The 16,432-nt window shown below is 40.5% G+C and overlaps 1 protein-coding gene across 4 annotated transcripts in view; it reads left to right on the top strand.

Moving 5' to 3' along the window:
• NUP58 (nucleoporin 58) overlaps positions 1-16,432 on the top strand; it is a 46,439-nt gene that overhangs the window by 20,103 nt on the left and 9,904 nt on the right. For all 4 annotated transcript variants that reach the window (XM_080660537.1, XM_080660539.1, XM_080660538.1 and 1 more), the window contains 4 exons: positions 4,866-4,945; positions 10,117-10,235; positions 10,680-10,762; positions 15,242-15,443. In XM_080660537.1, coding sequence (XP_080516663.1) covers positions 4,866-4,945; positions 10,117-10,235; positions 10,680-10,762; positions 15,242-15,443 — 484 coding nt within the window. The remainder of the gene's footprint in view (positions 1-4,865; positions 4,946-10,116; positions 10,236-10,679; positions 10,763-15,241; positions 15,444-16,432) is intronic.

Genomic DNA, 16,432 nt, shown 5'->3' with positions numbered 1-16,432 from the left:
GGCCACCACAAGATGGCCTGCAGGGGAGGGCAGTTGTGGGAAGTTAGGGATTACCAGGCCAGCAGAGGAGGGCAGTTGTGGGAGACCAGGCCAGCAGGGGAGGACAATTGGGGGCAACAAGGCCTGCAGGGGATTGGGCCTAAACAGGCAGTCGGACATCCCTCTCACAATCCAGGACTGCTGGCTCCCAACTGCTCACCTGCCTGCCTTCCTGATTGCCCCTAACCGCTTCTGCCTGCCAGCCTGATCACCCCCTAACCACTCCCCTTCCAGCCTGATTGATGCCTAACTGCTCCCCTGCCAGCCTGATTGCCCCTAACTGCCCTCCCCTGCAGGCCTGGTCACCCCCAACTGCTCTCCCCTGCAGGCCTGGGTCCCTCCTAACTGCCTTTTCCTGCAGGCCTGGTCGCCCCCAACTTCCCTCCTCTGCCGGCTTGGTCACCCCTAACTTCCCTCCCCTGCAGGCTTGATCACCCCCAACTGCCCTCCCTTGCAGGCCTGGTCCCTCCCAACTGCCCTCCCCTGCTGGCCATCTTGTGGCGGCCATCTTGTGTCCACATGGGGGCAGGATCTTTGACCACATGGTGGCAGCCATCTTGTGTGTTGGAGTGATGGTCAATCTGCATATTACTCTTTTATTAGATAGGATAGAGGCCTGGTGCATGGGTGGGGGCCAGCTGGTTTGCCCTGAAGGGTGTCCTGGATCAGGATGGGGGTTCCCTTCGGGCGTGGGGCGGCCTGGGCGAGGGGCCTGTGGTGGTTTGCAGGCTGGCCACGCCCCCTGGCGACCCAAGCAGAGGCCCTGGTATCTGGGGTTTATTTATCTTCTACAATTGAAACTCTGTAGCCTGGAGCAGAGCCAAGCCTTCGAGGTGGCAGCCATTTCTGTTGGGACGTATGTATCTTCTATAATTGAAACTTTGTAGCCTTAAGCGGAGGCCTGGGCCGGCCAGGGTGTGCAGAAAGCTTGGCTTCCTCCATCGTCCGGGGCAACCCTATCCTCCTGCTCTTTCCAGCTCTGTGGCTGCCGCCATTTCTGTTTCGGTTTATGTATCTTCTATCATTGAAACTTTGTAGCCTTGAGTGGAGGCCTAGGCCGGCAAGGGCAGGCGGAAAGCTTGGCTTCCTCCATTGCCGGGGAAACCCAAGCCTCCCTCCTGCTCTCTGTGGCCGTAGCCATCTTGGTTGGGTTTATTTGCATATTCCCTCCTGATTGGCTGGTGGGCGTGGCTGGTGGTGTGACGGAATGATGGTTAATTTGCATATTACTCTTTTACCAGATAGGATTGTATTATTTATTTGTATTATAAGTAAACCTATCTTTGCCCACCACTGTATATAAAAGATATTATAATGCAGTCCCTTTTTTTTTTAATCCTAACCTGAGGACAAGCTTAAAGAGGAAGGGAGATAGAGAAAAGAATCAGTGTGAGAGAGAAACATGATTGAGTACCTTCCATATGTGCCCCAACTGGGAATCAAACTGGCAACATTTCGGTGCACAGGATAATGCTCAACCAACCGAGCCACTAAGGCTGGGCATTGTAGTTCTTTTTAAATGTGGGCTTGTCAGAGAGCTATTCTGTTCATAAGTGAAGTGATAATATTTTAAGTAAAAATTTTTAAGTTGCTTATGTGTCTTTATTTTAAATAGTCCCCAGTGCACGAATTTGTGCACCGGTGGGGTCCGTCAGCCTGGCCTGTGCCCTCTCGCAATCCAGGACCCTTCAAGGGATGTCGGATTGCTGGTTTCCACCCAATCTGCAGGGATCGGGCCAAAACTGGCAGTCCAACATCCCCTGAGGCAGTGGTCGGCAAACTCATTGGTCAACAGAGCCAAATATCAACAGTAAAATGATTGAAATTTCTTTTAAGAGCCAAATTTTTTAAACTTAAACTTCTAACGCCACTTCTTCAAAATAGACTCACGCAGGCCATGGTATTTTGTGGAAGAGCCACACTCAAGGGGCCAAAGAGCCGCATGTGGCTCGCGAGCCGCAGTTTGCCGACCACGGCCCTGAGGGATGTAGTAGTGTGCAAAGCAGCAGGCAGCCAGGGAGGAGCCCAAGCCTGGGCAGGGTGCCGCGCGCTCCTGCTCTTCCTGGCCCCCACTGCGCCTGCCACCACCGCAGCTCTGTAGCGCTGCCACAGAGGCGGGAAAGGATCATGCCGCGGCAGCTGCCTCACATCAGTCAGCTGAGCAGCACTCCCACTGTAGGAGCACACTGACCACCAGGGGGCAGCTCCTACATTGAGCATCTGCTCCCTGGTGGTCAGTGTGCATCATAGTGACCGGTCAAATGGTTGACCAGTCTCTTAGGGTTTTATATATACAGATTCAAATATAATTGATATAACACTTCAGGTATACAGTATAGTGATTTAATATTTGTATATATTGCAAAATCATCAGCACTGTAAGTCTAGCACTATAAGTCTATCATCACAAATAGTTAAAAATGTTTTAACTATTTGTGATGAGAACTTTTAAGATCTACTCTCTTAGCAACTTTCAGATAGATGGTATAGTATTATTACCTGTAGTCACTGTGCTTATTTCCAGGACTTATAACTGGAAGTTTGTACCAGCTTATGTGTCTTCAAGTCAACTATTGGAAAATACTTTGTGATGTTTTTAATAAAAATGTGTTTCTAAAATAGAGATTCTAACCTATGATATTAAAGGAGATTCAAAGGCTTTATTGTTTACTTTCAAATTTCCTACTCAAATTCTTTGGTTAAATGTGAAAAGTATTCCCCATGTTTCTTTCCCACTTACTCTTTTTTATATATCTTCAGATATGTTTTTTTCTAAGAGGAAAACATTGTGCTTTTAGATTGGAGAATGTTTAGACTCTGATTAAACATTACATGAAATTATGGATTTCATATGGGAAATGTGAAATTATATGGAAAAGGTCATTAACGAAGTAATAGAGGAGACAAACTTAAGATAAATGAATGCTATAATGGGGTTCTTATACTGTTAACACTGGATGATTCCATTTATAAATATTTGTGTAATACCTGTTACATACCATACTTGTTAATATAATGTCTTTTAGAGATAAAAAGACAACTCTAGAGGTTCTAAAAGTCTAGTGGGGTGAATGAAATAATAAAAGATTGGGTAGTGTATAAAGGTAGCAAATGAAGATATGAGTCAAATAAAATTTTCTTAAGGAAAAAAGCAATCCAAATTGAGTTTAGAAAATTTTATAGGAGCTATCAAAAAAATGTGATCTAAGATTATTCTTATTTTTTCATATACAGGAATTAGTGTTTTACCTGCAGTCTAGTGAATTACCAATTGAAAAAAAATGTTCTGACTCCATTAGTGAAGTAGTTATTGATCTTATTTAAACCAAAACCTTTTCTTCAGATAAAGCTTTTCTGGGAAATATAAGCAATCCTGAGGTGAGGAGCAGTGTTGTGATTATGTAGACCAGCACCTTATGGAAGCAAAATCTTATATACATCATTTTGGGAGGGTATATAACTCAAGAGTTTAAATAAGTAAGGTGGTTAAAATTTTGGGATAGGGCAAGTGCCAAGTGGTTTGTTGAAGACATTGCTGAGGCCATGCATTCAGTGAACCGTTTTTAAGTATCTGTTATATACAGCACTTCAACAGGCATTTGAAATCAAAACACAATATTTTAGGGAGAGTGAGTTAAATCTGTCAGGTAGTATGTTTCAGTACAAGGTCTGATGAGGCACAAAGGGCTCAAGTGGGTACTTACATCATCTGTCCAGAGTAGGATACCTTTGTGTTGGTTCTTGAAACATACTTAGGTTTTCCTCAGGCTGGCAGGAAGGAAGGGTGACAAGCAAAGGCATGGGGGCATGAAATAGGCATGTTTGAGGATCTGCAAGTTTACTAGTAGGAGCACTGAGTATGAGTCTGGGCCTGGCAAGAGTCATTGCTTGGAGAAATAGGCAGGGGTCAGAATTTGAATAGTCTAGACCTCTCAAGGGCATTTGTACTGAGTCAGATAGGATGGAAGAATGAAAATGAGGTGGGAAGAACAGAGACTTGACAGTTTGGCAATAAAATGAGGACAAGAGGTTGCTACAGGGAATATAAAGGTTAAGGTAATATCCTTTAAGAAAAAAATAAGGGAAACAGTAGAAGTTGAAAATTCAGTGAAATGATAAGAATGTGAGATGTGTAAGGGGTTAAAACAGAATATTAGCATTGAATAACAATTAACTAGAAAATAGAAATGGCATTGAAGACCAATCAAAGGCAATTTAAGAATGGTTGAGTGTGAATGTAAGTTTTAAAAAAATTAGGCTGCCTAGGTTCAGTTCTCAGGTCTTCCAGCTACATGGCCTTGGGCAAATTACTTAATGTCTCTAACTCCATTATTTATATCTGTAATAGGGTAATATCTACCTTGTAGGATTATTATTGAAGATTAACCTTGATAAGTAAAGCCTTCAACATAGTACCTGATATATAATAAGTACCCAGAATATTAACTGCTGCCATCATCAGCCTCAACATTATTGCTACTACCTTGCCTTTTTTACAGAAGTGTTTTCTACATTTAAAGATTTTTAAATATTAGCATAGTCTTTTGCTGTGGATGAATTAACTTCATGACTTCTATAGAAATTGATTGTTTTTAAGGTAGATCAGCAGCTCTTTATAAATTTATCATAAAGTTTGTTAAAAGTATAGTTTGTACTCTTTGGAAACAGGTTTTAACAACTTGTAAACGGGCTTCATCCATACTATGTTCTCACAGCATGAACTTCCAAGAATGACATTGTTTGATGTTTCAAACCAGAGATAGTTGGTATTTTTAGCCTAACTTTTAACTGGCCCTTTGTTTTCTTTTAAACCTCTGGTATATTAGGAGTTAAAGAATGCTGAAATAGCTTTAAGAACCCAGAAAACACCGCCTGGACTCCAACATGAAAATGCAGCTCCTGCTGAGTAAGTTACTGGAATTTTTAAAACAAATGTTTCTTTACACTTTAAAAATGCAGACCAATATAAACAATATACAGGCTAAGAATTTTTAGTTTACTTTATAGCAAGCCTGAGTTAATAGGCACTTGACATGGATTTTTCCATTTAATTCTCATGATAACCCTATGAGGGTAGTTTATTATCCTCATTTTATTGAAGGGTAAGTGAAAGCTAGGAACTGAGCTTTTAACTATTATGCCATTACACTTCAATTACATGTTACTGTGGGGTTTATTCCTTTTTTTTTAGTAGAAATTTATGTTTTACCCATTAGGACTTTTAATCTATATATATAAAAGGCTAAGTGTCCATCCGTCCAACATGGTAGCTATGACACACACTGACCACCAGGGGGCAGATGCTCAGCACAGGAGCTGCCATGACACGCATTGGCCATTTAAAAATAAATGGCACCACGGACCTGGCGCCCACAAACCAACACTTGGCTTCCCCCAAGTGGGACACAGGCCCCGCCACCGCCCTGGAGTGACACCCCACCAAATTGCAGCCAACGCTGCCAAGATCCCATAACGCAAAATGCGGCCCACAGCCCAGCCCAGCCCAGCCCAGCCCGGAAACGGTCACTGTGGGCACCAGGTAATGATGTCATGTAGCAACGCCCGGCTTCCTCTCCCTAGAGACTAGCCTCCTTGGAGTTTCTTCAGCCTAGGAACCCAAATTGCTTTATAGCCAGGTGCAAACATTTTATAGTTTAACCAAATGTTTGTGAAGCGTTTTCTCATGCCTCATCTCATTTGATCCTCACAGAAGTACTGGAGTAGGAAAATAGGAGACTTAGTAGAATCCTATTTTCTTTTCATTAGCAAGACGTGAATAGCAATATTAAAATGTTTCTTCTAATTAATTTCCTTTCAATGTGCATGAATCTGTGCACTGGGACACTAGTTTAAAAGTAATTTTATGATAGTTTCTTTCTTAAATAGTGTATAAAAGTGCAGTTTAACTCTTTTAGTTATTTGCATAGGTTAGAAAGAAAAATTAGAAAATGTAGATAAGTAAAATTAAAATTTTAAAAAATCCACCTGGCCCAGCTGGCATGGCTCAGTAGTTGAATGTCGACCTATGAACGAGGAGGTCACGGGTTTGATTCCCAGTCAGGGTACATGCTTCGGTTGTAGGCCCCACCCCCAGTGGGGGAGGTGTAGGAGGAAGCCAGTTAATGATTCTCTCTCATCATTGATGTTTCTATCTCTCCCTCTCCCTCTCCCTCTCCCTTCCTTTCTGAAATCAATAAAGAAATATATCTTTTTAAAAAATCCACCTGTAATTTCATCACTCAACTTTTGTATATTCATGTAGTAATCATACATGTGGTAAATATCATGTCTTCTTTTTATATCCTTTCGTGTTGCTAGAGATAATACTAGCTAATATTTTTCAAATGCTTGCCATATGCCAAGAATGTGCATAGCACTTTACATGCTTTATCTCATTTCCCACAAAACCTCTACAGGTGGTATTATTCCCATGTTAGGCCTGAGGCACGATGAGATGAAGTCCTGTGCTTGTAAGTGGTAGAGGTCTGTTTGGCTCCTGGTCTCTAACTTTTTTTAAAATTTTTATTATGATATGATTTAAAACTTAAAAGTTTCAAGAACGAGACAGAAAAATTCCCATATATCTTCCTTCTAGATTCCCTACATGTTAACATTTTTATTACTTTTGTTCTTTGCTCTCTAAGTATATATACATTTTTCTCCCTGATCAGCTTGAATTATTTGCAGACATGATGCTTTTATGCCTAAGTACTTTAGTGTGTATTTCTTAGACATAAGGATGTTATGATCAAAATCAGGAAATTAAGAATGGTAATGATATTTCTGTTGTGTTATTTAGATTAGCATGGGCTGTGCTTCCTCGCTGCACTTCCTCTAGTATTTTATTCTTGTGTTTTTATTCTGCCATCAGAGCTAGTTTTGAAATGGGTTGAATCATATCATTTTGCACTGCAAAAAGCTTTCACAGTTCTCAATTTCATATAGAATAATGTTCAGACTGATTTGCATGCTATTCATGGTCACTATCTATCTTTTCAGCATTCTCTGGTTAAATTTATCAGAACAGTAGTAGTAATTGCATACTCTTTCTATTCTACACTATAGCGTTTTCAGATTATAGATATAGGAACTGTAAGTATTTGGTTATAAATTCTGATTAACAATTAAACTTTTAAAAAACTTTTGATTTTAAACTAATTTTAGATTTAGCAAAATACGTGCAAGTGGTAATAAGAATTTTTCCCCTTACTCTGTTCCTCTTAATATTAACATGTTACATAATCATAGTATAATTATAAGAACACGAAATTAACATTGGCACAAATAATTTAACCAAACTACAGAACTTACTTGAATTGTACTATGCTTTCTTTGCTCTAGGAAACTATTTTCCATTAACGTACTTTTTCTACTGAGATTCTATTCATATTGCATTTAGTTGTTACTGCTACTTAATCTCTTCCAATCTATAACAGTTACTCAGTCGTTCCTTGTCTTTGATGACCTTGATACTTTTGGAGAGTATTCAATTGCTTTTTATTTTTTATTATTATTTTTTAAATAAATATTTATTGTTCAGATTATTACAGGTGTTCCTCTTTTTTTCCCCCCATAGCTCCCCTCCACCTGATTCCCCCCACCCCACCGCTCTTCCTTACCCCCCAACACTGTCTTCATCCATAGGTGTAACATTTTTGTCCAATCTCTTCTCACACCCCCTTCCCCCTGAGAATTGTCAGTTCACTCCCTTTCTATGTCCCTGATTCTATTATATTCACCAGTCCATTCTGTTCTTCAGATTTTTTATTCACTTGATTTTTAGATTCACTTGTTGGTAGGTATGAATTTGATGTCATTTTGTTGTTCATAATTTTTGTCTTTACCTTTTTCTTCTTCTTCCTCTTCTTAAAGAATACCCTTCAGCATTTCATGTAATCCTGGTTTGGTGGTGATGAACTCCTTTAGCTTTTTCTTGTCTGTGAAGCTCTTTATCTGACCTTCAACTCTGAATGATAGCTTTGCTGGGTAGAGTAATCTTGGTTGTAGGTTCTTGCTATTCATCACTTTGAATATTTCTTGCCATTCCCGTCTGGCCTGCATAGTTTCTGTTGAGAAATCAGCTGACAGTCGTATGGGTGCTCCCTTGTAGGTAACTAACTGTTTTTCTCTTGCTGCTTTTAAGATTCTCTCTTTGTCTTTTGCCCTTGGCATTTTAATTATGATGTGTCTTGGTGTGGTCCTCTTTGGATTCCTCTTGTATGGGGTTCTGTGCGCTTCCTGAACTTGTAAGTCTATTTCTTTCACCAGGTAGGGAAAGTTTTCTGTCTTTATTTCTTCTCATAGGTTTTCAATATTTTGCTCTCTCTCTTCTTCTGGCACCCCAAAAATTCTCATGATTGTACGCTTAAAGTTGTTCCAGAGGCTCCTTACACTATCTTCATATTTTTGGACTCTTTTTTTTTTGTTTGTTTTTCTGGTTGGGTGTTTTTTGTTTCCTCATATTTCAGACCTTTGGTTTGATTCTTGGGGTATGTTGCTCTACAGTTGAGTTTCTGTATATTCTTTATTTTAGACAGTGTATGCTTAATTTCTGACTGGTCCTTTTTCATTTTTTTGGCATTCTCATTAAGATCCTTAAAGGTCTCACTAAGTTCCTCAGCGGTTTTTAGAAGATTCTTGAGTAACCTTATAAATGTGGTTCTGAACTCTATGTCGTCCAGTAGTTTGCTTTCCTCCATTTCTTTCATTCGTGACAAGTTTCTTTGTCTCCGCATTTTGCTGCTTTCCTGTGTTGATGGAGTGGCTTTGTGTGGTAGGTGACCTATAGGGGCCAGTAGCTCAGCCTCCTCAATCACCTGAGGTGGATGCTCTTGGTACACCCCTTTGTGGGCTGAGTGCACAGTCTTTTTGCAGTTAAGCCTTGATTGCTGTTGGTACACTGGGAGGAATTGACCTCCAGGCCAGTTGGCTGTGAGGACCCGCTGTGTCTATAATGGAAGAACTGCTGCGCTGGAGACACGCTTATGGTGCAGGACTTGTTTCAGTGGGGCTTTGGTGCTCACTGAGTCTGCCTCTTGAGTGTGTCACTTATGGATGTGAGGAGTTGAAATCTGATGTCTCACACTGACCACTAGGTACACTGGCTTCTGGATCTCCAATGGGGTGCAGGTCAGCTACTGTTTGAGGCCACCCAGCAGGAGCTACAGCGAGAACTACAGTTTTCTCCTCTTTGCTTGGGGTTTGGAGGTTTTGGAGCTGTCTGACCTGGGCTGCAAGTTTGCTAGCTTAAGCTGCTATAGGGCAGGCCATTCATATGCTAAAGCCGCTGCTTGGAGCTTGGGTGGGTTTGTAGGTTGTGCGGGGCGGGGTCTCAGGGCGTCACTAGGCTAGGGCGTGGCAAACAGCGATGGCTGCCAGTTAGCTGACTTTGCGTCTCCAACCGCGTCCCCGCATCCCGCGCCCCAGCGCAGTAAACAATTATTCCTGCGTGCAGCTCTGCAAGCAAGCCAACCTCACTTGCCGACCCGATGGCAGACAGTCCAGCTTCTCCCCGTAGGAGTTTGGGTCCCCCGCGTCTCCCCAGAAACTGGATTTCAGAGAATTCGGGGGCTTGTCTCCCTTCGGGTTGAAAAAAAGCAATGCCTGCCGCCAGCCCGGATCACGCGCTTCCGTACCTCAGCTTTTCAGCGTTTATGCACATCTCAGTGCTCTTTTCTCTTTCCTTCTAGTAGAACTTCCACTCAGCCAGCTTTCCCGTGGTTCTGGGTGATAGACGTTTTGTCTTTTAGTTGTAGTTTTGAAATTGTTGTGCGAGGCAGCAGTTTAGGTTGTTACCTACGCCGCCATCTTGGATCCTCCCTCAATTGCTTTTTAGATTATCCCTTAATTGGTTTTGTTTTTTTTTTTAATGCAATAAAAGGATATACATCTATTTTTGATACCTTACGAGTTTGGAATTTTGTTTCAATAATATTTGCACCGCCTAAAGTTACATTATGTCTCAGACTAACTCAAAGGGCCCTACATTAATGGGCACATGTATTTATTTAGTATTTTGAATATAAAGAAAATGATGTTTTTAAACCTTTTGATCTGATTTTATATGTTTTTATACAGCTACTTCAGAATCTTGGTTCAGCAGTTTGAGGTTCAGCTTCAGCAATACAGACAGCAGATTGAAGAACTAGAAAACCATCTTGCCACTCAAGCAAATAATTCACACATAGCTCCTCAAGGTAACATGCTTTCTGTGGTAATTTTTTCTTTTCACACTCTTTTTTTTGTTTTTTTGTTTTTTTTTTTGTAGGAGAAAGGTTAAGCTGTTATTAAACAGTAGATACTCTAAATAGCTACTAGTAATTGTCTTAAGCTGCCATACGAAAATTTTCTTAAAAGTCCTTGATTAGATCTTTATTACCTATAAATATAAAATGCATCATTATGAATTATTACAAGGCTAACAAGGGCAAGAGTCTTTGGAACTCCTCCCTTCCCCCAGATTCCTGATATAGACATCCTTCTCTTAGTCTTCTCACTCTGCTATTTTCTTTTATCCATGGAAACACTGATGTAGTTTTTTTTTGCTTCTACACATTAACTATACCAAAAATTGGACTCAAATAATAATAAACTAATATTGATCGTATATATTTGTGTGATAATATAATTTTCTCTTATAGATTTGTCAATGGCTATGCAGAAAATTTATCAGACATTTGTAGCTTTAGCTGCACAACTTCAGTCTATTCATGAAAATGTAAAGGTAAGTTTTTATTGCCAGTTTATCTTTCTGGATATCTAGACTCAAGTGGATTATTTGTTCATTTGGGGGACAAAAGAATGTTTTGGTGTTTTTAATATGTTTTTATTGATTTCAGGGAGAGGGAGAGAGATAGAAACATCAGTGATGAGCAAGAAACATTGATCTGCTGCCTTCTGTACGCCCCACAACCCAGGCATCGGACCGTTTAACCTCCTGGTTTATGGATCAGTACTCACCACTGAGCCACCCCGGCCAGGCTGAAAACTCCCCTTTTATGACAGTAATATAATAAGACAGATTCACAAAAAGCAGCCCCAGATCATGTTTAATAAACTTTACATGAAATTTTGTCCTACTCTCTTTTTTTTTTTAATACATATTCTCAAAAACCAAAGGATTTTCCATGATCAGATTTTCTGTTTGCCATTTATTTTCAGCTGCATTAGATTTCTGGACTTCTTCACTTATAGAAACCTCACAAGAGGTGTTTTTTTATAATATTTTCATGAGACAATTTGTTGAAACAGCCTTAAATTACCTGATCCACTGAGGCTCAATGACGTTTAACAAAATCAGACATTAATTATGAATTATATAAATCATGACTGATGTCAGGTTTTTTTGTGTATGTGTTTTTATTTTATTTATTTTTTAGTCTTTATTGTTCAGATTATAATTGTTCCTCTTTTTCCCCCCCCATAGCTCCCCTCCACCCGGTTCCAACCCCACCCTCTGCCCTTACCCCCTCCCCCACTGTCCTCATCCATAGGTGTACGATTTTTGTCCAGTTTCTTCCCGCACCCCCCACACCCCTTTCCTCCGAGAATTGTCAGTCCACTCCCTTTCTATGCCCCTGATTCCATTATATTCACCAGTTTATTCTGTTCATCAGATTTTTTATTCACTTGATTTTTAGATTCACTTGTTGATAGATCTGTATTTGTTGTTCATAATTTTTATCTTTACCTTTTTCTTCCTCCTCTTTTTAAAGAATACCTTTCAGCATTTCATATAATACTGGTTTGGAGGTGATGAACTCCTTTAGCTTTTTCTTATCTGTGAAGCTCTTTATCTGACCTTCAACTCTGAATGATAGCTTTGCTGGGTAGAGTAACCTTGTTTGTAAGTTCTTGCTATTCATCACTTTGAATATTTCTTGCCACTCCCATCTGGCCTGCATAGTTTCTGTTGAGAAATCAGCTGACAGTCGTATGGGTGCTCCCTTGTAGGTAACTAACTGTTTTTCTCTTGCTGCTTTTAAGAGTCTCTCTTTGTCCTTTGCTCTTGGCATTTTAATTATGATGTGTCTTGGTGTGGTCCTCTTTGGATTCCTTTTGTTTGGGGTTCCATGCACTTCCTGGACTTGTAAGTCTATTTCTTTCACCAGGTGGGGGAAGTTTTTGGTCATTATTTCTTCAAATAGTTTTTCAGTATCTTGCTCTCTCTTTTCTTCTGGCACCCCCATAATTCGGATGTTGGTATGCTTGAAGTTGTCCCAGAGGCTTCTTACACTATCTTCATATTTTTGGATTCTTTTTTCTTTTTGCTTTTCCAGTTGGGTGTTTTTTACTTCTTTGTATTTCAAATCTTTGACTTGATTCTTGCAATCTTCTAGTCTGCTGTTGGATCTCTGTATATTATTTTTTATTTCAGTCAATGTATGCTTAATTTCTAGTTGGTCTTTTTCCATATCCTCAAGGGGCTCACTAAATTTATCGACCTTTTCTAGAAAATTCTTGAAAAACCTTATAACCGTGGTTTTGAACTCTATATTTAGTCATTTGCTTTCCTCTGTTTCTTTCATTTGTGACCTGTTTCTTTGTCTCTGAATTTTGGCTGCTTGAGTTGATAGAGTGGCTTTGTGTGCTAGGTGTCCTATAGGGCCCAGTGGCTCAGTCTCCACTGTTTCCTGAGGTGGACACTCTTGGTGCACCCCTTTGTGGATTGTGTGCACAGTCTTTTTGCAGTTAAGCCTTGATTGTTGTTGGTATCACTGGGAGGAATTGACCTCCAGCCCCATTGGCTGTGAGGATCAGCTGTGTCTACACTGGGAGAAGTTCGGTGCTGGAGACACCCTTATGAGACAAGACCTGCAAAAGCCTCTGTGCTCAGCTTGGCTGGGGTGGAGTCTCAGAGCAGAGCAGACAGCAATGGCTTCCCGTCATCCCTGCCCTAAGAGGCCCCTGGGTCTCAGTGTCCCGTGGTAATCACTGCAAGCACCTCTGAGAGAAAGCCGTCCTCGAGTTTGCCCACTGCCAGACAGTCCCGTTTCTCCCCGAATGAGTCTGGGTTCCCAGAGTCTCGCCCGGAACTGGAGTTCAGAGCCCCCAGGAGCTTTTGTCTCCCTCCCTATTGAGAAAGCCAGCTGCGTACCCAGTTGCCAGCCCTCTCCGTGCGTGTGTGCCTTGGTACCTCTGCCTTCCACAGGTCCTCTGAGTCTCAGTGTGCTTTTCTCTTTCCTGACAGTCCATTTTCTCCCCGAATGTGTCTGGGTCCCCAGATTCTCGCCCGGAACTGGAGTTCAGAGCCGTCGGGAGCTTTTTTCTCCCTCCCAGTTGAGAAAGCCAGCCGAGTACTCAGTTGCCAACCCTCTCCGCGTGCCTCGGTACCTCTGCCTTCTGCAGTTCCTCTGAATCTCAGTGTGCTTTTCTCTTTCCTTCTAGTTGTAGAATTTCCACTCAGCCAGTCTTCCTGTGGTTCTGGATGGTGTCCGTTTTGTCTTTTAGTTGTAGTTTTGAAATTGTTGTGCGAGGCAGCAGTTTAGGTGTTTACCTATGCTGCCATCTTGGTTTCTGCTGTGTATGTGTTTTTAAACCAATTCTTTTCAAGTCTCTAAGGCAGGTCATTCTGAGTATTTGAAGTAGAACTAAAATTTATGGGGTATTGATGCTAAACATTGTGTGGATATGTGCAGCTAATTACACAGAAGAAGGGATGATGGACTTGGGTGAGATTAGTTTTAAAAAGATCTGCTTTTCCTAATATTACATTGCCTACTTTTGACTGTATTTTCCCCAATATTCAGTTCTTGGCAGCCCCACCATTATAGAGTCAGGAAAGTCTGGAATTGGAACATCAACTAGTGGCATTCACACAAAAGTAGATGATAGCTCTTAAATACTATAAATAAAAGGATTTATAAGTGTTCTATCTGATATAATAAAAAAGCCTAAAATTTATTAATGTCTGCTTAGAACAGGTAGGAAATATAAAAATTCTACGTTTCTTCAAAAAGTGGTTTAAAACATCTAAATTAGATTAAACCTTCAATGAAAGTATTTAATAATTCTGATGTGAAAAATAATCATTTCTATTCATGGTCTTGAATCAAGGCAGATGCTACCTTGGGTAAACCAGCCAGTTTATGAACTTGGTAATTTTTCTTTCTTACTCTGAAATTACAAATTCCCCCCCCCCCCAAATTTGGTTACACAAGCTCAACATGAGTCATTTTCATTGCAAAATAGTCACAATATTTAGAAAGGTCCTCTTTTTACCATCCTAGCACTCTCTGCTAAGGGACATTATTTTAACATGTGTCACCCAGGCCTTTAAGAAAATGTATTTAACAAAAATATATTTAGTGCTTTTTATTTTCAACTTATTTTAATCTAAAATTTATCAAAAGGTTGGACATTGGAGGAGAGAATTTCATGAAAAAATTGGAATATTTAAAATAAAATTTTTAATATTTTAAAGCTTAGCTAACTCATTTTGAAGAGGGCTTCACGAAGCCAGAATATTCTAGGCAGTTCATTGTAAAGATATGAAAAAAATGGGGAAGAAAATATTCAGAGGTGTGTTAGAACTCTCAAACTTTTCACTTCCCATGCCATGCATTGCATTACTAGTATATTTAGGTGGAATTCATAATACTGGCTCTGTCTTTGATCTGTTTTTGCTAACTTATCCTATCTAATTAGAGGGAATATGCTAATTGACCATCACGCCCTCACAAGATGGCGATGCCCACAGCCACACCCTCACAAGATGGCTGTGCCCACAGCCACAAGATGGCAGCGCCCAGTCCCCTCAGCCCCGCCTCATCCAGCTGGAGTTCCCCAGCTGGGTGTCCCTTAGCCCCGCAGGGGAAGGCAGTTAAGGGTGATCTGGCCAGCAGGGGAGGGCAGTTGGAGGCGATCGGGCTGGCAGGGGAGGGCAGTTGGGGACGATCATGCTGGCAGGGGAGCAGTTAAGTGTCAATCAGGCCGGCAGGGAAGCAGTTAGGGGGCTATCAGGCTGGCAGGCAGAATGGTTAGGAGCCAGCATTCCCAGATTGTGAAAGGGATGTCCGACTGCCGGTTTAGGCCCGATCCCCCTGAGTGGTCCCAGATTGGAGAGGGTGCAGGCTGGGCTGAGGGACATCCCCCCCTTCATGCATGAATTTCGTGCACCGGGTCTCTAGTTTCATATATTCATTCACATATTACCAAAGTCAACACAAAACTTGATTAACCTTTTCTTTATTCATTCTTGTAGGTGCTCAAGGAACAGTACCTTGGCTACAGAAAGATGTTCTTGGGAGATGCTGTAGATGTGTTTGAAGCCAGACGAGCAGAAGTCAAGAAGTGGCAGAATGCCCCCAGAGTTACTACTGGACCCACCCCTTTCAGCACCATTCCAAATGCAGCAGCCGTAGCCATGGCTGCAACACTTACACAGCAGCAACAGCCTGCTACAGGTCTGAATGCATTCAAGTTATAGCTTCTTACTGTTAAAATGCAGAACATTTATGTGCATTTTTATAAGTCTTCCTTGTGTTAGCACTGAAGAAATTTCTATGAATACAATACAATCTAAAAATTGTGATGGACACAATTATAAACATACCTGATAAAAAACGCAGGGTAGTCTTAGCAATAATTATATAGCAATGAGATATTGAATATTGTGAATTTACTTAATGTTATTTGCTGTATTGCTATATATACCCTATAGAACATGGTGTTTCACTACTGAATTACATTTAGAAGTAATAGATTCTAAAATCGTGATTGTATTATTTATTGTTTTAAAGTCAGATAATCCAGCCATATATTGCAGTTTTCATGTATGATACTGATAGATGGTGCATTCTTATTTCTTCATATATAGTGATTACAGAATACTGATATTCAGGATGAAGTGTGTTTTTATTGACTCAAGGTGTGTTGAAGGCCAATAGTTTTGTTTGTATGTATAATGACAAGAAAGAATACAGGCCCTCTAAATCAAATTTGGAAGAAAGTATATACTAGACTTGTTTATGCCTTTTCAAAATGAACAAAGCAAGAGCAGGAAAAAGATGTTTTGAGATGCTCTGTATTGCACATTAAGGAATGTGAATAGAAAGTTGAGCAGATATGTCATTGGTGAGATACTGGAATGTAGATTATTTTAGTCCTTGGTATAATTCCACTTGTCACGAGAGAATCGTATTTGTGGTCAGTTCTGCAGTGTTCAGTTTGGTCCTGTGTCTTTCGGAGATTGCTACTTGTCTTTTACTCTTGCAGTTCCTTTCTTGCTAGGCTTGAAGTTCAATATAGAAAAATACAGTCTTAATGGATATTGACTTTTTTTTCTTTTTTAACTCATTCATACATTTTTTAGTAATGCCTGCTATTCTGTAGCATGTATCCTACTGAGAGTTCCATATATTCCAGTAATAAATTATAGTACAAAATAAGTAAA

Source organism: Plecotus auritus, assembly GCF_963455305.1.
Source record: "Plecotus auritus genome assembly, chromosome: 3".
NCBI classification, from domain to species: Eukaryota; Metazoa; Chordata; class Mammalia; order Chiroptera; family Vespertilionidae; genus Plecotus; species Plecotus auritus.
Note: the sequence above shows the minus strand (reverse complement) of the source record. Positions and strands in the feature narration are given on the sequence as shown.